Genomic DNA, 24,677 nt, shown 5'->3' on the forward strand with positions numbered 1-24,677 from the left:
GGAGGGTATTTGCTTTGTGTCCCGTAAGGCACAAACCTTGGGGAACATGCTGTCTCCCTCTATGTTACCACGTCAACAAACTCAAAAAAACTGGCTCTCTATTAAACTGGTTTTTTATAAATGTGGAAGTAAAAGGTGTAAGTCTTGTGCTTTTGCATCTTTTGGCACTACTTTTACATCTACGAATTATCAAAAGATATTTGAAATTCGTGAACATATGACGTGCAATTCCTGCTACGTTATATACCTTTTGACCTGTAGGGGGTGCTATAGGCAGTATGTAGGACAAACGACTCGTGCGTTAAAAGGTCGCTTTTTAGAGCATTTACGCTCAATTGATGATCCAGAGTCCACTACGCCTATTTCCCTGCATTTCAAAAAACATCACCACTCTGACAGTTCACTGCTGACATTCCAGGCGATCCAACTGATTCCTAGGCACCCAAGAGGTGGCAATAGAGGTATTGCTCTCAGTAAAAGAGAAGTTTACTGGATTTTTCAGTTGGGCACTAGGGTGCCAGCAGGTTTAAACTTTGATTGGGATGTAAAACTTTTTGTAGATCAATAGTATAATTTAGTTTATTTTTACAGGGTTCACTTATTTCGACATAATTGTTGAAATACATTTTTAGTAATTTTTGATAATTTTTTCAGATTAAAAGACATTATTTAATAATTAATTTTATTTTTATTACTGTTATCACTCAGTTTAATACTTACATTTGTATTTAATTAATAATGTCATATCTTTACATTTAGGATGTTTATTATGTCTTTTATTTTATTTTTTGTGTGTTAATTTGAGTATTCATGACAGGACAAAAAAAATTTGTAGTTTAAAACACATACTTTGCTCATGCTCACCTGCCTTATAGTATTAAGTTGACTTTAATTAACTAATTGATTGCTGTGAGTTAACAGCTCACCTGTATTTAAGGCAGTGTATCATGGGTAGTAAGTATGGTCACTGAGGATGTAACACAAGGAAACGCGTCTGACCAGTCTTTATATTTTTCTACCTTGCTGCCTGTCTTTTGCTGTTTTTCAATCCTACCTGTGGGACAACATTATGCCTAACTGTATATGTGAAGGACTTTCCTAATAAACAGGTATAAATATTCATTTATTTCAACTTTGCTTGGTGTTTTTGTGATTAAGTCTCACTGCTGCCGGGTGCGCTGGAAGATTTTGCTTATTATATATATATATATATATATATATATATATATATATATATATATATAATATATATATATATATATACAGGGAGTGCAGAATTATTAGGCAAGTTGTATTTTTGAGGATTAATTTTATTATTGAATAATAACCATGTTCTCAATGAACCCAAAAAACTCATTAATATCAAAGCTGAATAGTTTTGGAAGTAGTTTTTAGTTTGTTTTTAGTTATAGCTATTTTAGGGGGATATCTGTGTGTGCAGGTGACTATTACTGTGCATAATTATTAGGCAACTTAACAAAAAACAAATATATACCCATTTCAATTATTTATTTTTACCAGTGAAACCAATATAACATCTCAACATTCACAAATATACATTTCTGACATTCAAAAACAAAACAAAAACAAATCAGTGACCAATATAGCCACCTTTCTTTGCAAGGACACTCAAAAGCCTGCCATCCATGGATTCTGTCAGTGTTTTGATCTGTTCACCATCAACATTGCGTGCAGCAGCAACCACAGCCTCCCAGACACTGTTCAGAGAGGTGTACAGTTTTCCCTCCTTGTAAATCTCACATTTGATGATGGACCACAGGTTCTCAATGGAGTTCAGATCAGGTGAACAAGGAGGCCATGTCATTAGATTTTCTTCTTTTATACCCTTTCTTGCCAGCCACGCTGTGGAGTACTTGGACGCGTGTGATGGAGCATTGTCCTGCATGAAAATCATGTTTTTCTTGAAGGATGCAGACTTCTTCCTGTACCACTGCTTGAAGAAGGTGTCTTCCAGAAACTGGCAGTAGGACTGGGAGTTGAGCTTGACTCCATCCTCAACCCGAAAAGGCCCCGCAAGCTCATCTTTGATGATACCAGCCCAAACCAGTACTCCACCTCCACCTTGCTGGCGTCTGAGTCGGACTGGAGCTCTCTGCCCTTTACCAATCCAGCCACGGGCCCATCCATCTGGCCCCATCAAGACTCACTCTCATTTCATCAGTCCATAAAACCCTTAGAAAAATCAGTCTTGAGATATTTCTTGGCCCAGTCTTGACGTTTCAGCTTGTGTGTCTTGTTCAGTGGTGGTCGTCTTTCAGCCTTTCTTACCTTGGCCATGTCTCTGAGTATTGCACACCTTGTGCTTTTGGGCACTCCAGTGATGTTGCAGCTCTGAAATATGGCCAAACTGGTGGCAAGTGGCATCTTGGCAGCTGCACGCTTGACTTTTCTCAGTTCATGGGCAGTTATTTTGCGCCTTGGTTTTTCCACACGCTTCTTGCGACCCTGTTGACTATTTTGAATGAAACGCTTGATTGTTCGATGATCACGCTTCAGAAGCTTTGCAATTTTAAGAGTGCTGCATCCCTCTGCAAGATATCTCACTATTTTTGACTTTTCTGAGCCTGTCAAGTCCTTCTTTTGACCCATTTTGCCAAAGGAAAGGAAGTTGCCTAATAATTATGCACACCTGATATAGGGTGTTGATGTCATTAGACCACACCCCTTCTCATTACAGAGAAGCACATCACCTAATATGCTTAATTGGTAGTAGGCTTTCAAGCCTATACAGCTTGGAGTAAGACAACATGCATAAAGAGGATGATGTGGTCAAAATACTAATTTGCCTAATAATTCTGCACTCCCTGTATATATATAATTATTATATTAACTCATATGAAAACTATATAGACAATTGGTTTAACTTTAAAGCTTCAAACTCTTATGCTTTCAAATTACCCAGGTTAAGATATTTGTTCCTTAGATACCTTTAACTCAGAGGAGGAGTCTAGGGTTTTGTATATTTAACTCAGTATGGAATAATTAACACTTAACTGTAAATGTTTACCTTTCCTAGAAGCTTATGCTTCAAAGAAGTGATTACTTGTAGTCTTCTAGGCTGCGATCCACAGGGGTTCCTGTGATCTAGGTTATAGGTTTCTTAAGCCAAATTAATTTAAAGATTTTAATCTGGGGAAACCATAGAACAAAAACTCTATTGAAATTACCTCTTTTCTGAGACCGTGATCAAAGGTTTTCGAGGTGTGACATTATTTCATACAGTTTGCTCTCTGGAACAAACACACAACATTTGCTCTTTAAAAATCCTGGTTAGTGTACGACTGAACAGCAGGAGGTCTGAGTAAACATACTTTCTTTCTGTGTACTGTGACAGGCTAGGCTTGTGCTGTGTATCTGAGCTTTCAGCAAATGGGGGGTCTGGGTCGCCCACCTCAGTCATTGATAGAAAGAACTGTATCATTTACAGATATCAACACATTTTTATATAAAACTGAAATATTACATATTATATATATACATACACACAAAACACGGAAGGGGACTGAACTCTCAGACCAAATCGGGTACACATCCCATGACCCTGCAACATGGACAGCCCTGGGTGCACAATAGCACTCTCAGGAAGGTCTGGGTGCAAGGCCCATAGGGAAAATTACAAAACAAATTAATACAGCACACAGAGAAAGTCCAGCACTCACAAGCTCTCAGCTAAGATTAAAAGCAAAAATGGAAGAGTTAGTCACCGCATCTGGCCAAATGGGATAAGCCCAGGTACCACGTCCCTAAACAGCCACACAATGCTAGCTCTCAATCCAACAAACTAAGAACAAGTGAAGGGTGCACAGGCTGTTGGATTGAGAGCTTGTATTGTGTTGCTGTTTAGGGACTCAGATTTTGGAGGAGACCTTGACGTGGTACCTGGGCTTATCCCATTTGGCCAGTTGTGGTAACTAGCTCTTCCATTTTTGCTTTTAATCTTATCTGAGAGCTTGTAAGTGAGTGCTGGACTTTCTCTGTGTGCTATATATATATATATATATATATATATATATATATATATATATATATATATATATATATATATATCAATTAACTATCACTCACCAATACCCTATTACCCATATTATTAGAATAATTTATTTTCTACTCACAAATAATTTTTTCAAATTTGAAGGGGAATTATATCTTTAAAGATGCGGTATGGCCATAGGAGCGAATTTTGCCCCATCATATGCTAACTTGTATCTTGGCTGGTGGGTGCTAGAATGCATCTTTGGAGATAGAAACCCATACAAGACAAATATTGTACAGGAGGTACATTGATGATCTCCTGTTCATTTGGACAGAAGATCTCAATGACATACAAGATTTTGTGGAGTATTTGAATTTAAATGAAATGGGTTTGTGTTTTCACATTCGAGATGAACAAAATGCAGATTAAATTCTTGGATTTGACCCTCAAAGGGGTGAATGGAAGAAAAGTAATAACAAGTGTATATCGCAAACCCATGACAGGGAACACTCTTCTACATGGCAACCGTAGTCATCCTAAGCAAATAACGTTTGCTGTAGCGAAGGGACAATTTACAAGAATCAGAAGAAACTGTTCCAGTGATGTACATTTTGCAAAAGAATCGAAAGAACTGAATATAAGGCTCAAAGACAGGAAGTACCACAATCATCATATACAAGGACTAAACATATAGTTGAATCTATTACCAGGGAAAAGCTTTTGGCAGAAAAGGAGAGAGTACAACATGCAGACACGTTAAGGAGGGTTCACTTCGTAACCGAATACAGTGCCCAATATCAGCAGATATGTAAAATTTAAAAAAGCATTTTTCACTCCTGGCAGCAGATGATCAACTAGCTAGCTTTGTGGATAGGGGCATTAGATGCTCTGACAGAAGGAGCAAGACTCTGGGGTCTATTTTGGCACCGAGCCCAATTAAAAAAGCACATAAAACACCAACAGCTCTTGGCTAAGAAATGTTAGCATGTACAAATGTGTCAGTATCCGGTGCAGACCATGTGACTATGTGCATATTACAAAAAGCTTTGAATCTACCTCGAATGGTAGAAGTTTTGACACCAAGTCATATTTAAAATGCACCACCAATTTTGTAATATACCTGATTACCTGTACCAAATGCAAGTTACAGTATGTAGGTCTCACGTCTAGGGACATGAGATCTAGAAGCAGAGAACACCTGTCAACCATCAACATAGGAAAGGCATCCACCCCTCTAGTTCACCACTTTGTAAAAGCACACATTGGCATTCTGAACAACTTCAGGTGGTGTGCTATCGAGAAAATAGTGTTGCCCAAGAGGGGTGGAAATCTAGATCAGCTTCTAGTGAAGCGTGAAATCTTTTGGATTTTCAAGTTGAACACCAAGGTACCACGGGGGCCTAAACTCGAAATATGATATGTTTAATTATTGGGAATAATATTACTTTAGCACCCCTGATTTCCTGGTGTATCTTTAACAGGGTTTCATTATACAGAGCGTTTCACTAGTGTAGAGTGGTTTTATTATTAAGAGCATAACATACACATTTATAACAATGACCTTTGTTTCCAGTCGGTGATCATTGTCTTAATTCCTTTCACTGGCCCACAAATAACTGTAAAGGGTGTTTCTAGCATAGATTACTTTTTGCGTGAACATGTTATATCTAAATTTAATTTTTAGTCATGCTTTAACATCTGATTTTGTATTCTTTTCTTTTATATAATGTATACACAGTTACATATATTTAATTCTTAATTGATATGATATGTATCTAGTAAATGGGATATAAGCAGTTCAGCATTAGCATATACCTCTATTACGGTTATCAATTTAAAGAGTTAAAGAAATAGGTGTCCTAATGTGATGTAGGGCATTTGTATATATAAATGTACAGACATAAAATGACACATGACATATGGTAACTGGATTTTCTAACTTGCTTAAGGTCAGGCATTTGAATGGTTAAATCAAAGTGGGCGTTTATTTGTTTAATTTTCTTTTTTTTTATAATGGAGCTTCAGGAACAGCACTATAGACTATGATTACGGCTACCTAGCCGAAACGCGTAAGCCCAAGTGATGCGCCCACCTTGTACTTCTACTTGGGAGTTTTCCTATGCTGTTTTAATCTGTAAGAATAAAGATTACGTTTTAAAGGACTACAGAAGGAGGGGATCATCTATTTCTTTGCATTTCAATTACTATGTCATAAAAATAGTCCACAAGGGTGGAAAGGAGTTTACATTTTTTAATGTCTCAGCATTTATGTTTTCAAGAAATTAAACCCCATTAGCAACAAAGTTTACAATGGAATTTAAAATAAACCTCCTGGTGTATAAAAAAGTAAGTCTAATTTAGCTTATATGATGGTGCATTGAGCATATCTGTATTCCCATGTTTTAGAGATGGAGGAGTCATTCACATTCTATCAGCTGAGGCCTTTTTTGGCTATTTTCCTGGCTGAAAAGACCACTATTTGATTCAACGTGATTGCATTAGTGTGTTTTTGACTCTTTAATGCATCCGTGATCGGCTCCTCACTAAAAGCCCTATTTTAACTTTGGGGCTGAAAAGTTTTTTGGTGATCACAAATCATTTTCAAGAGACTTTTTAACACCTTTTCAAGAACTTACCTGCAACCTTTAGGAGGTGTGAATGGGCTATTGTATCTGTCAGTTTTGGGTAACTTCTGAGTTTCTATTTCGAAAAACAGGTACTTAACACACAAAAAGGCCTTTTTGGAAACTTTTCTGTTGAAAAGGCTTTCACAGCTGCAGGGTTTGAACAAACAATTCCATTTTTCATTGTGATCACCTGATAATCTTGAAGACCAATATGAGCGTAAAGCTAAAATCCATTTTGGACGCAAATCGCAGATAGATTGCAATTGACCACTTAATTTTATATGTTTAATTTACTGATTGTGTCTTAATGATACAAACATTAACTCTTCAATCGGAAGAGGGAGATTTAATTCTGATACTGAAGTTTCTTTTAAACCTAATTTCGGTATATCCCTATATTTATTGCCTTCTCTTCATTTAGAGACTTATAAAATGCAAACTGGTTAAACTGGGGTTGACTGACATAAACTAAATAAATGTAGATTAGTGGTTTCTTTTTGTGTATTAACTTACGTTGGAAGCTGGTAGTTGTTATCTGAAAAAAAAACAAAAAAAAAAAAAACATCAGCACAAGGGGGAGATAAATAATCAGGATAATTTCTGTAGTATCGCTAACCTAAAATAAATCAACCTAAAAATTGTTATGTTTTTATATTTATTTTATAACTTCATATTTTTCTTTAAAAACTCCAGTTTACCTTAAACATCAAAGCTGTTTACCTTTATGAGATAATTGAACTTTTGTATGCGTTTTTAATTAAAATGCACTCTACAAACTCCCCCTGGTTGCCCCTTAGCTACATTTCCCCCCCACAATTTTGTAAACAGGTGACAGAGCCAATGAGAAGATATATAACTATTATAGGCCTAGATTACAAGTGAAGTGCAAACAAATTAGTGCTATTGATAGCTAATACTGCTCAAGTTAAATCATTAGCGCTCCTATTCTTGCGCATCAAAGTGCTAACATCTGAAGGTTGGATAGTGTGGCCACGCTGACTCCCTTTCTCCATAGACTTCTTTAGTGCCTGCTACAAAATCCTGTTTTGGCTTTCAATTGCTCTCTAACTGAAGGAGAGCTAGGCCAAGTGCGCTAAAGATGACAGTGTGTTAAGAAATATTCTAAAAAAAAAAAAGAATTTATTTTTAATTTAAAATATATATATGTGTGTGTGTGTATCTATAGCTATATATCTATAGGAATATATATATAGATTTAGACTAATTTTCTTTTTGCAAAATACAGATCATGCAAAAAATAATATTTTAACATATAGAGATGATGTAGATTGGGATTGATCAAGGTTAATTCATTATTTCCATGTCCTTCTCAAAGACAAAATAAAACAAAAAACAGAGCATAAAATATCCAAGTGAGTATTTCAATGAACACTAAAATAAAAATAAATAATAATAATAAAAGTAAACTTACTGGAGTTAGCCGTTACACTAGTTGATAAACCCCTAATACATGTGTATGATTTAAAGCTTTAAAAATTAAACCAATTAACCAAGTAAGTATTAGCAGATGATTGATCTATTTAGCTACATACCGTGCTTCCTTTTCTGTCTAACGAGGAAGACAATAATTAAAATAACAATGGAGAGGGCGCAGATTCCTGCAATCAGCAGTAGGATGTATAATGACAATGTAGAACCTGTAAAACACAATACAATAGGGGAAATAAATTCAGGTAAATAACCATTATCTCTCAGTTTTTGTCTCTGAACCCCTGAAAAAGGTGACTTCCAGCTCACTTCGTTTTACCGCTAGAGGTCACCAAATATACAAGTAAATGCTTAAAGGGACATTAAACACTAATTAAATGCTAAATAGAATGATGCATTAAAAAAAAAGATTAGGCTGAGAATAACTTGTAGATGTATATTTTTAAAGTTTCATTAGCTGTTTAAATATTGACAAAATAAGAGTAAAGTTTAAGTGTCTATATATCAATGGGAGCTGCCATTTTGCAACTTAAATTACCTTCTCTGCTGTGGCCAATTATGGACAGTTATAAATTGGTACCTCGAATGTGTAGCCAATGGTTGTGAGGAATATAACAGTGTTCTGCACTTCCATTTCTAACAGGAACTGAAATGCTCACAATTTCAGAATGGAATAACAGGAAAAGGGGATAAAACAAATAATGAAAAAGTTTATTGCAGAGGTTTTTTTTTTTATATATATAATTTATCGTTTTATAAACTACCTGTTTAATGTCCCTTTAAATTCAAAGACCCACTAATAAAGGTACACATGTTAGCACACTAAGTCCTAGATAGGTAAAATATTTATTAATACTAATATATAATAAAATAAAAAATGGGAACTGTAACATTAAAAACAACTCTGCGGCAAATTATTTCTCAATATTTGCAGTAAAACAGCTTCTCTACAGAATTTTATGGTGTTTAATGGGAGATTAAATTATCTCCAGAGAGCTTAATTACTAAAAATGCTACAATGTTAATATACTACAGGATTTTAAAGGGACGTAAAACTATTTTCTTTCATGTTTTAAATAGAACATACAATTTTAACCAACTTTCCAATTTACTTAAATTATCAAATGTTCTTGGGGGTCCATCCGATAAAAATCGTCGCCTGCAAAAGCCGGCGACGCCAATATTTGCGTGGGTTTGGTATCACATATACGGCGTAACCTAGAAGTTACGCGCGTATATTTCTGCCGTCGCCCGTAGTTTTTTGGGCTATAGGCAGGTATACCAAACCAGCGCAGTTTGGTATCCAATATGCAGCGTAAGGACTTACGTGGCGAAAATGGAGAAAACTTACTCCATTTTCACCTCGCCACAAAAAGCAGCCGTAAGAAGCCTTACGCTGACTATTGGAGCCCCGTAACTCCCTAAACTGGCTGCTAAAATAAACCTAACACCTAACGCATGCGCAATGTCTATCTCCCTGTCAACCGCGATCTTCTAAAATAAACCTAACACCTAACGCATGCGCAATGTCTCTCTCCCTGTCAACCGCGATCTTCTAAAATAAACCTAACACCTAACACATGCGCAATGTCTATCTACCTGTCAACCGCGACCCCCCCCCCCCCGAAATCCCTAATAAAGTTATTAACCCCTAAACCGCCGCTCCCGGACCCCGCCTTCATCTACATAAACTAACCCCCTACTGTGAGCCCCTAAAACCGCCACCATCTACCTTATCTATCCCCTAATTAGAACCCCTTACACCGCTGTCATCTACCTTATCTATCCCCTAATCTGACCCCTTACACCGCTGCCACCTATATAAAAATTATTAACCCCTAATCTAATCCCCCTATACCGCCGCCAGCTATATTAATATTATTAACCCCTAATGTAAGCCCCTTACACTGCCGCCATCTCTATTAAAATGATTAACCCCTAATTTAATCTACCTACCCCGTCGCCAGCTATATTATCTATATTAACCCTAAGTATATTATAGTTAATATAGGTATTACATTATATATATTAACTATATTAACCCTAATTATATTAGGGTTAATATAGTTAATATAGTTACTATAGTATTTATATTAACTCTATCTAACCCTAACACCCCTAACTAAATTTATATTAAATTAATCTAATTCATTTATAAACTAAAATATTCCTATTTAAATCTAAATACTTACCTATAAAATAAACCCTAAGATAGCTACAATATAATTAATAATTACATTGTAGCTATGTTAGGGTTAATATTTATTTTACAGGTAAATTGTTAATTATTTTTAACTAGGTATAATAGCTATTAAATAGTTATTAACTATTTAATATCTACCTAGTTAAAATAATTACCCAATTACCTGTAAAATAAATCCTAACCTAAGTTACAAATACACCTACACTATCAATAAATTAAATAAACTACAAACATCTATCTAAAAATACAATTAAATTAACTAAACTAAATTACAAAAACAAACAAACACTAAATTACAAAAAATAAAAAAAAGATTACAAGATTTTTAAGCTAATTACACCTATTCTAAGCCCCCTAATAAAATAATAAACCCCCAAAATAAAAAAAATTCCCTGCCCTATTCTAAATTAAAAAAATTTCAAAGCTCTTTACCTTACCAGCCCTTAAAAGGGCCTTTTGTGGGGCATGCCCCAAAGAATTCAGCTCTTTTGCATACAAATACAATACCCCCCCAGTACAACCCACCACCCACATACCCCTATTCTAAAACCACCCAAACCCCCCTTAAAAAAGCCTAAAAACTACCCCCCTGAAGATCTCCCTACCTTGTCTTCACCACACCGGGCCGAACTCCTGATCCGATCCGGGCGATGTCTTCCTCCAAGCGGCAAAGAAGAATTCTTCCTCCGGCGATGTCCTCCTCCAAGCGGCAAAGAAGAATTCTTCCTCCGGCGACGTCTTCCTCCAAGCGGCAGCAAAGTCTTCATTCTTCCGGCGGCATCTTCAATCTTCTTTCTTCGCTCCGCCGCCACGGAGCATCCATCCCGGACGACTACTGAACGACGAATGAGGTACCGTTAAATGACGTCATCCAAGATGGCGTCCGCCGAATTCCGATTGGCTGATAGGATTCTATCAGCCAATCGGAATTAAGTTAGAAAAATCTGATTGGCTGATTGAATCAGCCAATCAGATTCAAGTTCAATCCGATTGGCTGATCCAATCAGCCAATCAGATTGAGCTCGCATTCTATTGGCTGATTCAGCCATTCTATTGGCTGAATCTGATTGGCTGATTGAATCAGCCAATCAGATTCAAGTTCAATCAGATTGGCTGATCCAATCAGCCAATCAGATTGAGCTCGCATTCTATTGGCTGATCGGAACAGCCAATAGAATGCGAGCTCAATCTGATTGGCTGATTGGATCAGCCAATCGGATTGAACTTGAATCTGATTGGCTGATTCAATCAGCCAATCGGATTTTTTCTAACTTAATTCCGATTGACTGATAGAATCCTATCAGCCAATCGGAATTCGGCGGACGCCATCTTGGATGACATCATTTAAAGATACCTCATTCGTCGTTCAGTAGTCGTCCGGGTTGGATGCTCCGCGGCGGCGGAGCGAAGAAAGAAGATTGAAGATGCCGCTGGAAGAATGAAGACTTTGCTGCCGCTTGGAGGAAGACGTCCCCCCCTGAAGATCTCCCTACCTTGTCTTCACCACACCGGGCCGAACTCCTGATCCGATCCGGGCGATGTCTTCCTCCAAGCGGCAAAGAAGAATTCTTCCTCCGGCGATGTCTTCCTCCAAGCGGCAAAGAAGAATTCTTCCTCCGGCGACGTCTTCCTCCAAGCGGCAGCAAAGTCTTCATTCTTCCGGTGGCATCTTCAATCTTCTTTCTTCGCTCCGCCGCCACGGAGCATCCATCCCGGACGACTACTGAACGATGAATGAGGTACCGTTAAATGACGTCATCCAAGATGGCGTCCGCCGAATTCCGATTGGCTGATAGGATTCTATCAGCCAATCGGAATTAAGTTAGAAAAATCTGATTGGCTGATTGAATCAGCCAATCAGATTCAAGTTCAATCCAATTGGCTGATCCAATCAGCCAATCAGATTGAGCTCGCATTCTATTGGCTGATTCAGCCATTCTATTGGCTGAATCTGATTGGCTGATTGAATCAGCCAATCAGATTCAAGTTCAATCAGATTGGCTGATCCAATCAGCCAATCAGATTGAGCTCGCATTCTATTGGCTGATCGGAACAGCCAATAGAATGCGAGCTCAATCTGATTGGCTGATTGGATCAGCCAATCGGATTGAACTTGAATCTGATTGGCTGATTCAATCAGCCAATCAGATTTTTCTAACTTAATTCCGATTGACTGATAGAATCCTATCAGCCAATCGGAATTCGGCGGACGCCATCTTGGATGACATCATTTAAAGATACCTCATTCGTCGTTCAGTAGTCGTCCGGGTTGGATGCTCCGCGGCGGCGGAGCGAAGAAAGAAGATTGAAGATGCCGCCGGAAGAATGAAGACTTTGCTGCCGCTTGGAGGAAGACGTCCCCCCTGAAGATCTCCCTACCTTGTCTTCACCACACCGGGCCGAACTCCTGATCCGATCCGGGCGATGTCTTCCTCCAAGCGGCAAAGAAGAATTCTTCCTCCGGCGATGTCTTCCTCCAAGCGGCAAAGAAGAATTCTTCCTCCGGCGACGTCTTCCTCCAAGCGGCAGCAAAGTCTTCATTCTTCCGGTGGCATCTTCAATCTTCTTTCTTCGCTCCGCCGCCACGGAGCATCCATCCCGGACGACTACTGAACGACGAATGAGGTACCGTTAAATGACGTCATCCAAGATGGCGTCCGCCGAATTCCGATTGGCTGATAGGATTCTATCAGCCAATCGGAATTAAGTTAGAAAAATCTGATTGCTGATTGAATCAGCCAATCAGATTCAAGTTCAATCCAATTGGCTGATCCAATCAGCCAATCAGATTGAGCTCGCATTCTATTGGCTGATTCAGCCATTCTATTGGCTGAATCTGATTGGCTGATTGAATCAGCCAATCAGATTCAAGTTCAATCCGATTGGCTGATCCAATCAGCCAATCAGATTGAGCTCGCATTCTATTGGCTGATCGGAACAGCCAATAGAATGCAAGCTCAATCTGATTGGCTGATTGGATCAGCCAATCGGATTGAACTTGAATCTGATTGGCTGATTCAATCAGCCAATCAGATTTTTCTAACTTAATTCCGATTGGATGATAGAATCCTATCAGCCAATCGGAATTCGGCGGACGCCATCTTGGATGACGTCATTTAAATATACCTCATTCGTCGTTCAGTAGTCGTCCGGGATGGATGCTCCGCGGCGGCGGAGCGAAGAAAGAAGATTGAAGATGCCGCCGGAAGAATGAAGACTTTGCTGCCGCTTGGAGGAAGACGTCGCTGGAGGAAGAATTCTTCTTTGCCGCTTGGAGGAAGACAACGCCGGAGGAAGAATTCTTCTTTGCCGCTTGGAGGAAGACATCGCCCGGATCGGATCAGGAGTTCGGCCCGGTGTGGTGAAGACAAGGTAGGGAGATCTTCAGGGGGGTAGTGTTAGGCTTTTTTAAGGGGGGTTTGGGTGGTTTTAGAATAGGGGTATGTGGGTGGTGGGTTGTAATGGGGGGGGTGGTATTGTATTTGTATGCAAAAGAGCTGAATTCTTTGGGGCATGCCCCACAAAAGGCCCTTTTAAGGGCTGGTAAGGTAAAGAGCTTTGAAATTTTTTTAATTTAGAATAGGGCAGGGAATTTTTTTTATTTTGGGGGTTTATTATTTTATTAGGGGGCTTAGAATAGGTGTAATTAGCTTAAAAATCTTGTAATCTTTTTTTTATTTTTTGTAATTTAGTGTTTGTTTTTTTTTGTAATTTAGTTTAGTTAATTTAATTGTATTTTTAGATAGATGTTTGTAGTTTATTTAATTTATTGATAGTGTAGGTGTATTTGTAACTTAGGTTAGGATTTATTTTACAGGTAATTGGGTAATTATTTTAACTAGGTAGATATTAAATAGTTAATAACTATTTAATAGCTATTATACCTAGTTAAAATAATTAACAATTTACCTGTAAAATAAATATTAACCCTAACATAGCTACAATATAATTAATAATTACATTGTAGCTATCTTAGGGTTTATTTTATAGGTAAGTATTTAGATTTAAATAGGAATATTTTAGTTTATAAATGAATTAGATTAATTTAATATAAATTTAGTTAGGGGGGTTAGGGTTAGATAGAGTTAATATAGTTAATATAAATACTATAGTAACTATATTAACTATATTAACCCTAATATAATTAGGGTTAATATAGTTAATATATATAATGTGATACCTATATTAACTATAATATACTTAGGGTTAATATAGATAATATAGCTGGCGGCGGGGGGTAGGTAGATTAAATTAGGGGTTAATCATTTTAATAGAGATGGCGGCGGTGTAAGGGGCTTACATTAGGGGTTAATAATTTTAATATAGATGGCGGCGGTGTTAGGGGCTCACTTTAGGGGGTTATAGATATAATATAGCTGGCGGCGGGGTACGGGAGCGACGGTTTAGGGGTTAATAACTTTATTAGGTTGCGGCGGGGTACGGGAGCGGCGGTTTAGGGGTTAATAGCTTTTTTATAGACGTGTCGGGCTATGTTAGGGAGGCGTGTTAGACGTGTCGGGCTATGTTTAGGAGGCGTGTTAGACAGTGCGGGTGATTTAGACTTTAGTCAGGTTTTATAGGCGCCGGCAGTTTCTAACGTGGCGCAAGTCACTGGCGACTCCAAAAATCTGTACTTACGCAGATTTCTGGACATCGCTGGTTTGTGAGACTTGCGCCACTTTAGCAAGTGACGGCGCCGCATATTGGATGGCTCGAGTTGCGAGCTGAAACTGCGGGCGACGTGGGTTCCCTCGCTTGCGCCGCAAACTGCGATCTATATCGGATCGCGCCCTTGGTTTTTTTGTTTTCCCTTGTTTAAAACCAGGAAGATAAGCTCAGGAGTGTGCACGTGTCTGCAGCTCTATATGACAGCAGTTTTGCAACAATGTTATACATTAGCAAGACCACTAGATGGCAGCACTATTTCCTGTCATGTAGTGTTTCAGGCATCTGCCCGCTACCTGTCTAGAACGGAGCAAATATGATAATAGGAGCAAATTAGATTTTTTTTTTTAAATTGTATTCTCTATCTGAATCATGAAACAAAAAAAAATGTGTTTCATGTCCCTTTAAATAAGCTCTAACTATACTTACTTAGATAGAATAAATCTCCCTAACAGGTCAGATTTTAAGGATACATGAACTGGAGAACAGGAGAAATCAGCTGATTAGTAAACATGGCTATTTTATCTACTCTCATCCAAAGTAATCCTCAAAATCTGGCATCTTGGGGAGGCCTTAGGGCAGGTAATTTTAAACATATTTCCAATTTACCTTAGCAAATTTGCTTCTATTTCTTTTCCTTTGCAGAAAGATCAGCTATGCACTACTGAGAGCTAGATGACCACACCTAGTGAGCCAATCACAAGAGACAAATGTGTGCAGGCAACAATCACCAGCTATCTCCTAGTAGTGTAGGATACATACATTTTTTTCCAACAACGTAATTTCATCTCGCACATCGGGGTATCACATATACAGTGTCGTCAGATGCTAGACTGGTGTAAGTAGGACAAACTGGCGATCTTCAGAAATGTGCGCAAATTCATATTTCTGTCGTCGCAAGTAACTTACGACAGTATTATGTCAGCGTAAAGTGTCAATAAAGAGTAGTTTTATGCAAATGAGAATAACACACGTAAAAACAAAACCGGAATTAAACAAAAAAAGCGACATAATTACGCTATTCAAAATCCCTATATAAACCCCTGCGCAACCACCATTTTCTTGCATGTGCTTGGATTGTTCGTTGAGCTACAACACATGGCCCGGGAGTGGAGGATTAGTGAGAGTAGAAAGAGAGAGAGGTGCAAACAGAATAAATAGTTAGGTCACATTGGTGGATTGAGTAAATTTGTACATTTACTTACACATATTCTGACATATTGCACACATTGTATAAATACATTTTTGATAAATTTATATGAAAAGAGAATTTTCAGTGGTTAACTATAGACTTAGTATCCCTGTATTCTTCTATCCCTCACAACATGGGGATTCAAGCAATTAAATACTTCCTAGAAACAGGAACTGATTTCAGTGAGAACTTCATCCAATATGTATTGTATTGTATTGGGTACTTGTAAAGCACGGCTAATCACCCGTAAGGGTCTTAATATGTACTTGAGATAGCACAATTTTTACTAACGCATAACTACTTTAAATTTGAGGACAGGTTTTATTACAACTACAAGGCACTACATGACTCCGTCATATGCTAACTTAACAATGGGTTGGTGGGAGCTTACCCAAACTATGACGATAGTAGTCCCTGTTCTCAATACATTAAACTATATCATTGTTATATTGAGGACCTCATACTGGTATGGTTGGGTGAAGTATCCACTATTGATCTATTTGTACAATTCCTGAATGACAATGAATGGGGCCTAAAGTTCACTTACAAGACTAACAAAATTACAATAAATTTTCTTGATCTAGTGTTACAATCTGATACATCTAAACAAAAGGTAGAGACTACTATTTTCAGAAAACCCATTTCAGGTTATACCCTACTCCATGGTAAAAGTAACCATCCCTGCAGAGTTCCCTATTCAATCGCGAAAGGGCAGTTTATTATGCTGAATATGAAACACAAAGTGAGGACCTGGCTAATAGACTGACACAGCGAGGCTATAGGGGGGATGTAATACAGAGGGCTAGAATGGAAGTTGACCAACTGGACAGAAAAACCTTACTATTGGACAAACCAAAACATCACCGAACCAATTCTGAATCAAAAAGATTGGAACCAGTGACATTCGTCACACAGTATTCATCAGATTATGAAGACATATGCAAGATCATACGGAAGAACCTACCTATGCTTCTGGCCAATGATGGTTTGGTAAAAACAATAGAAAAAGGGTGCAATGTAATTGTGTCTTGTCCAGTAAACTCCCCATACAAGGTGCTACCAGCTCTTGGCTCGACTCCAAGGGTATGTACAGGTGTGGTTATAGTGCATGTATTCTCTGCAGCTTTATACAGAGAGGGGACTCTTTTGAATCTTTTTCAACTGGGAAAAACTACACGTTGACATCATGTGTCAACTGCAGATCAAAGAATGTGATCTATCTTATATGGTGTACTTGTACTAAGAGACTATGGGGGGTAGTTATCAACGTTTCTACTTTTTCTGCCTTCGCCGGCCCAATACGCCCGCCTAAGCTCGCCTCACATCGCCGCCGCGGACCTGCAAAAAGTCGCCTAAGTTATCAAAAAATCTGTCAAAAAGCCGCACACGAAGTACGGGGGATGAGCAGCGGACTGTGAGAGTTATCACTCATCCGATCTCGCTGCTCTTCGGGTTTTTTTACAGCTTTCTTGCTAGCCTGTCACTAAGCACCCACACTAACTACACTGTTCTACCCCCTATACCGGCGCCCCCGGAGCCTCTCGCAACTCAATAAAGTTACTAACCCCTAAATCGCCACTCCTAGACCCCGCCACAACTCTTATAAATGTATTAACCCCTAAACCGCCACTCCTAGACCCCGCCGCAACTCTTATAAATGTATAACCCCTAAACCACCGCTCCCGGACACCGCTGCCACCTACATTATACCTAATAACCCCTATCCTGCCCCCCTATACCGTCGCACTCTATAATAAAGTTATTAACCCCTACGCTGCTGATCCCGCACCTCGCCGCAACTAAATAAATAGTTTAACCCCTAAACCACCGCTCCCTGACCCCGCCGCAACCTATATTAAATTTATTAACCCCTATCCTGCCCCCCCTACACCGTCGCCACATATAATAAATTTATTAACCCCTATCCTGCCCCCCACTACACCGCCGCCACTGTAATAAAATTATTAACCCCTAAACCTAAGTCTAACACTAACCCTAACACCCCCCTAACTTAAATATTAATTAAATAAATCTAAATAATATTTCTATTATGAACTAAATTAATCCTATTTAAAACTAAATACTTACCTTTAAAATAACCCTAATATAGCTACAATATAAATAATAATTATATTGTAGCTATCTTAGGATTTATTTTTATTTTACAGGCAAATTTCAATTTATTTTAACTAGGTACAATAGCTATTAAATAGTTATTAACTATTTAATAGCTTACCTAGCTAAAATAAAGAGAAATTAACCTGTAAAATAAAAAACTAACCTAAGTTACAATTACACCTAACACTACACTATACTTAAATAAATTATTCCTATTTAAAACTAAATACTTACCTGTAAAATAAACCCTAAGATAGCTACAATATAATTAATAATTACATTGTAGCTATCTTAGGATTTATATTTATTTTACAGGTAACTTTGTATTTATTTTAGCTAGTTCGAATAGTTATTAAATAGTTATTAACTATTTAATAACTACCTAGCTAAAAGAAATACAAAATTACATGTAAAATAAATCCTAACCTAAGTTACAATTAAACCTAACACTACACTATCATTAAATTAATTAAATAAATTACCTACAAATAACTACAATTAAATACAATTACATAAACTAACTAAAGTACAAAAAATAAAAAAAGCTAAGTTACAAAAAATAAGTTACAAACATTTTAAAAATATTACAACAATTTTAAGCTACTTACACCTAATCTAAGCCCCCTAATAAAATAACAAACCCCCCAAAATAAAAAAATGCCCTACCCTATTCTAAATTAAAAAAGTTCAAAGCTCTTTAACCTTACCAGCCCTTAAAAGGGCCATTTGTGGGGCATGCCCCAAAGAATTCAGCTCTTTTGCCTGTAAAAGAAAAATACAACCCCCCCCCAACATTAAAACCCACCACCCACATACCCCTAATCTAACCCAAACCCCCCTTAAAATAAGCTAACACTAATCCCCTGAAGATCATCCTACCTTGAGTCGTCTTCACTCAGCCGAGCAGCGATGGAACCGAAGAGGAGACCCGGAGCGGCAGAAGTTATCCTCCAAGGGGCGCTGAAGAAATCTTCCATCCGATGAAGTGATCCTCCAAGCGGCGCTGAAGAAGTCTTCCATCCGGGCGATGTCATCTTCCAAGAGGTGCTGAAGAAGTCTTCTATCCGGGCGATGTCATCTTCCAAGCGGGGTCTTCAATCTTCATCCCGCCGACGCGGAACATCCTTTTTTCCCGACGGACTACCGACGAATGAAGGCTCCTTTAAGGGACGTCATCCAAGATGGCGTCCCTTCAATTCCGATTGGCTGCTAGGATTCTATCAGCCAATCGGAATTAAGGTAGGAAAAATCTGATTGGCTGATTGAATCAGCCAATCAGATTAAAGTTCAATCCGATTGGCTGGTCCAATCAGCCAATCAGATTGAGCTCGCATTCTATTGGCTGTTCCGGCGGATCGAAGTTTACGTCACAAAATTCTACTTTTGCCGGTCTCTAGCCTTTGATAACTAAGGCGAATCAGCCTCGCCACAAATACGCTGCGGAATTCCAGCGTATTTGAGGTTGACGGCTTGATAACTAGGCCCCATTATGTTGGATGTACCTCTAGAGAGGTCAGAGAAAGGATTAGACAACATTTTGTCAGACATTAAAAGGTCTGATCCCTGCTCTGATATGACAAAACATTTCATTAATGTGCATGAAAGCTCTAGTGCCACTCTGAGATGGATGGTTATAGTAAAAGTTAAAGCTTCTTAGCGAGGAGGCGATATTTCAAAACTCCTTTTGAAAAGGGAAGCATACTGGATTTTCCCGCTTGAATCCTGCATCCCTAAGGGCTTTAGTTATTTATGCACTATCCAGACCTCACACAGATTTAGATCAGATAACCCCACTTGTCTGTGTTATTTCCACTACATTTTACTAAATATATTGAGGTTTCCAATTTTTTAACCTTTATAGATCTATTATGAATTTTATATAAAGACCTTAGCTTGTGTGCTAATATAAAAACTAGTGGCTAATAATTTGACCACTACATTGGATGGTTAAGAGTTGGAATATAGAATACATGTAACTCATGACACTATAGCCATTTATGGCTCCCATATAATTGAGTGGATTGTGTGAGCTGACACTCAGCTATTTGGAAATTGATTGTCTGTGCATCCCTCTTAACACTACGGTTTAAATACAGGTGTCTAATGATATTGCTATTCCCTATTTTACTGTTTTATATTTCCCTTTTTTTGATCATATTTTTTATTCCATTCATGTGCCTTTTAACATACATATACATATATAATGTGATAAAGTAATAAGATCTGATTATGACCTACAAGCTCAACCTATTGCAAGTCCTTGCAATGAATATATGATACTGAATGGTGACGCCAGTTTTATGTTAGTTTATGGGAGAAAAAAATGTGGGCAACTGGTAAAATATATACGCGCATAACTTGTATGCTACTCCGTATATGTGATACCAAAACCGCGTAAAAACCAGCATCTCGGCTTTTGCGGGCGACACCGCATATGTAATCTTGCCCCTTATGCAGAAACTCTTCAGGGACAGACAAAAATTAGGGTTGCCACCATTAGTTCAGGCCAAACGCAAACATTGTTGTGTAGTGCACAGCACACACTGGGCATGATTACAAGTCGCGCAGCAAATCAGTTGCCTATACACCACACACGTTATGGCTTTTTCGCATTTGGGGTTGCACAGCTATTACAAGTTGCAAAATAACTTATTTTGCGCGCTTGTTAAGCCGCGTAATGCAAACATCCAAATTGCGTGTGTGTTCACGTATTCCCCATAGAAGTTAATGGAGAAGACAAATAGAAAAAAAAATCCTAATATGTTGCGCAAAGCCCATGATGTATTCTCCTTGAAAAGTGTACATAAAAAATGTGAATATTTCATATTGTGAAAATGTTTTCGCAACGGAATATGTTCTATTTATTTATAAATAAATATTCTTCTATATATGTGACAATTTTTGGACTGATATATCTATTTACTGCGAGATATGTATACGAATATGAATATATATATATATATATGTCTAGATATCTCAAAATCTATATGCGAATATCTCTTTGAAAATCCCTTTGAGATATTGTTTAATGTGCATACGATTGTAATGTAAAATCGTTTCATTATCTCCATAGTTAAACATCTCTATACATATAAATCCGTTTTTCTCTATGTATGTGTATGATTGTCAATGTAAAATCCCTGCGTCTGCTTTTTTTTTCTAACACCCAAGATCTCCTATCTTTGAGCACTTATAACTTTTGAATACAATATTTTTTTTAAAATAATTTTTATTAAACAGTGTAAATATGAGTGTAACTGTATTTTGTAATGCATTTTTGAAGGGTTTCGTGAAACTTTTATGTTGCACAAAACTGTTAACAACAACTCTTCAAGCACGGAAAGGATTGTTGCGTAAAAGGCGAATATAGGTGTGCAATCACGATTTTTCAATACTTTTAATGGCTGCATAATAATTGATTGCTAAAAGTAATAACGTGCAACTTGTAATCGTGTCCACTATGTATAATAGCACATTATCACAAACTTGCACATAGATATTTACACTCACACACGCTCACTCTTACACATACTATTTCTCTCTCTCACATACAGACACACACACACAAAGACAGTAATGCTCTCACACACACAGACACTCTCACACACTAACACACATTCTCTCTCACACACACACAAATACACTCAGTTTGTCAAACAGACACACACACAGAAAGACACTGACAAACACAAAGACACACACACTATCACACATAATGACATTTACACACAGACACACTCGCACACAAAGACACACAAGCAAGAGATAAATAACGATAGGCATGTGCAGTGTGTTACAAATGCACAATGTCAACTTTTTAGCTGTGGCTGTTTCCCACCAAACCTGGACATTTGCATGTCTGGGTCTGACTCAGCTTCAAGCCTGGACACACAAATGGAAACCTGAACTGCCTAGATCATTACTGGACAGGTGGCAACGCTAACAAAAATACCGGCTGTCTGTCACATAGGAAAACACAAAAGTAAAAAAAAATAATATATGGCAAGAGAAAGCGGTATAAACCATCAGTCTAAAGCATAGCAGCCCGCTCATAGTGTAGCTGAATTCAGCCTTTGATGCCCAGCACTCCCCCTCCCCTGCATTGACAGCCTGGGGAGATCTTTATTTACAAACACAGCAGAAGTAACACACAGGGGAGAGGCGACTTTGAGCTCTATAAGTGCTGGCATAGCAGTAGTGTACAATATTTATGTATTATTTTACATATTTAATGCTGTTATTTCTCCTTTCACTACTGCTCAATTCTTTCTCTAAATGCCCGTGTTCAGTACAGTGAGCACTAAAGAATGCAGGCTCTTAAGAGAGGCCAGGGCAGATGTGTAAGGAGAAATAGCAGCTTAAAAAATGTAAACTAATCTGTAAATATTTTACACTACTGCTTTGTCTACTGTAGTGCCGCCTTAGCATGGTCCTGGCTCAAATTAAGCATTACAAAAGTAAATTCAAACATTTTTTTAAAAATTGTCAAGCACTGAATATGTGTGTCCCCCTGCTTGGGCGCCTTTAGCCGGTCATCTAGTCTGCCTCTATGGTAGCACTGGCCCTTGGTCTACAGCATGATAAACAGTGGCACTTCTATCCGGTCATGTCAGTGGAGGCTCCTCTATAGGAGCATAGGCGCACGTGAACCCCCTAAAGAGAGGGAAAAAACAAAACTTTTTGGCTGAATAAATATAATTATTCCAATAGCCCCCTATTGGAAAATTATATTTATTCAGCCACAAAGGTTCCAGTCTGGTACGGTTTTGTAAAAAAAATATGCCCTTTTTACTTCTATCTATCGCACCACACGATTGATAGAAGTATAGGCTTCAAGTCCTCTTCACTTATTTCTAAGTGCCTACAGCGCCGCCCCCAACCCAGGCCTTAACCTGCTTAATCGCACAGATTTTGCTGTGTGAGTGAGAGCCGTTATCATTGCGAAATCTGCGACCAGATGATCTGCGCATGCGCGCAGTTATGTCATCACGTTCCTGAACTGTTCCTATCCTGTTGGTCTTCGTCTGCTTATAATACTCGCTGCCGGTCATATAGCAAAGTGGACGCTGCGTCAGTCATCATAGCATTAACTCAGGTCAGAGATTACAGATTTTAAAGGGACTTAAAACTCACAAATCCATTACATTTTGAACTATAGTTTTGTTTTATTTAATTTTGTCACCAGGTTGGTGACAGTGTGTGTGTCTGTGTGTGTGTGCATTTTAAAAGCATGGCACAGCACTCCTCTGGCACTTTACTTTACTGATGTATACAAAAGGGACACATTTATTTGGAACAACTGAGAGCAAGTTGCAGGGACCTCCACCAGACCCAGAGAAACCTAATATATTATATAGTTATCACTTTTAAAACTGAAACGCTTTATTCTTTTTACTGCCATGCTTCCCTTTGGTTCTGTAATTAGCTACAACAGAGTAGTGATTTTGTCTCTAATTTGTAGACCCTTTGAGCATAGAAGTTATTGTATATATATATGTGTGTGTCTGTGTATATATGTGTGTGTGTATATGTTTATGTGTGCATATATTTGTGTATGTGTGTGTAAATATGTGTATATATGTGTATGTGTGTGTATGTGTGATGATTTTTTTATTGGTGGGGTGGCAAAATTCACTGTTGCCTGTGTTTGCTGGACATGTCCCCCAGGCCTAAGGCTGCCAGCCCTCCCCTGGCTGGATAGGCATGAGGCTCACCATTGACAGAAGCAGGTAGGCGTTCCTCGACAAGTTTACATTTTATACTCAGGCTGCATGGCATGGAGCTAACCGGTATAAGTTTATTCCTAGGGCAGTGAACTCCCATTTGAGTAACCCACAAGCTGCCACTGGTTCATGTTTAAAAGAATGAGCCATTAACTTTCTTTCAAAATTTATCAGCTACTCAGTAAACTTAAAATAATGGACACTAAATAAATGTACATTATTTTTGCACTATTTTTTGGGATAGTCAGTGGAAATCATGGATGGTTTAGCTTAAAACTTTGCACCTGAAAACCCTAATGAATGACTGAAATTGTTATAACTGGATCAAATAGTAGGCCAGAAGTTATATAAATTACCAGATGTACTGACTGGTTCACCAAATATAAGATAGTCACATTTCTAATATCCAGATTGTATATTTTTGTTAAACCCAGTGAAAAGACATACGCCTAGATTTAGAGTTCTGCGGCCAAAGGGGTGCATTATCTACGCGTGCTTTTTTTCCCACGCACCTTTTAAATACCTCTGGTATTTAGAGTTCACAGAATGGCTCGGTTTTCAGTGCGTTAGGCTCCAAAAAAGGAGCGTAGAGCATAATTTAACGCCACTGCAACTCTAGATACCAGTGGTGCTTACGGACGCGGCCAGCTTAAAAAACGTGCTCGTGCACGATATCCCCATAGAAAACAATGGGGCAGTTTGAGCT

The 24,677-nt window shown here is 38.2% G+C and overlaps 1 protein-coding gene across 5 annotated transcripts in view; it reads right to left on the bottom strand.

The window, feature by feature from the left end:
• The window catches only part of VSIG4 (V-set and immunoglobulin domain containing 4), a 256,225-nt gene that overhangs the window by 95,565 nt on the left and 135,983 nt on the right, over positions 1-24,677 (bottom strand). For all 5 annotated transcript variants that reach the window (XR_008400142.1, XM_053699010.1, XM_053699011.1 and 2 more), the window contains 2 exons: positions 8,175-8,279; positions 7,135-7,156 (listed from right to left, as the gene is read on the bottom strand). Coding sequence is in view for 4 of the 5 variants with exons in the window: in XM_053699010.1 (XP_053554985.1) it covers positions 7,135-7,156; positions 8,175-8,279 (127 nt within the window). In the remaining variant the exon portion in view is untranslated. The remainder of the gene's footprint in view (positions 1-7,134; positions 7,157-8,174; positions 8,280-24,677) is intronic.

This window comes from Bombina bombina, chromosome 1, assembly GCF_027579735.1.
Source record: "Bombina bombina isolate aBomBom1 chromosome 1, aBomBom1.pri, whole genome shotgun sequence".
NCBI classification, from domain to species: Eukaryota; Metazoa; Chordata; class Amphibia; order Anura; family Bombinatoridae; genus Bombina; species Bombina bombina.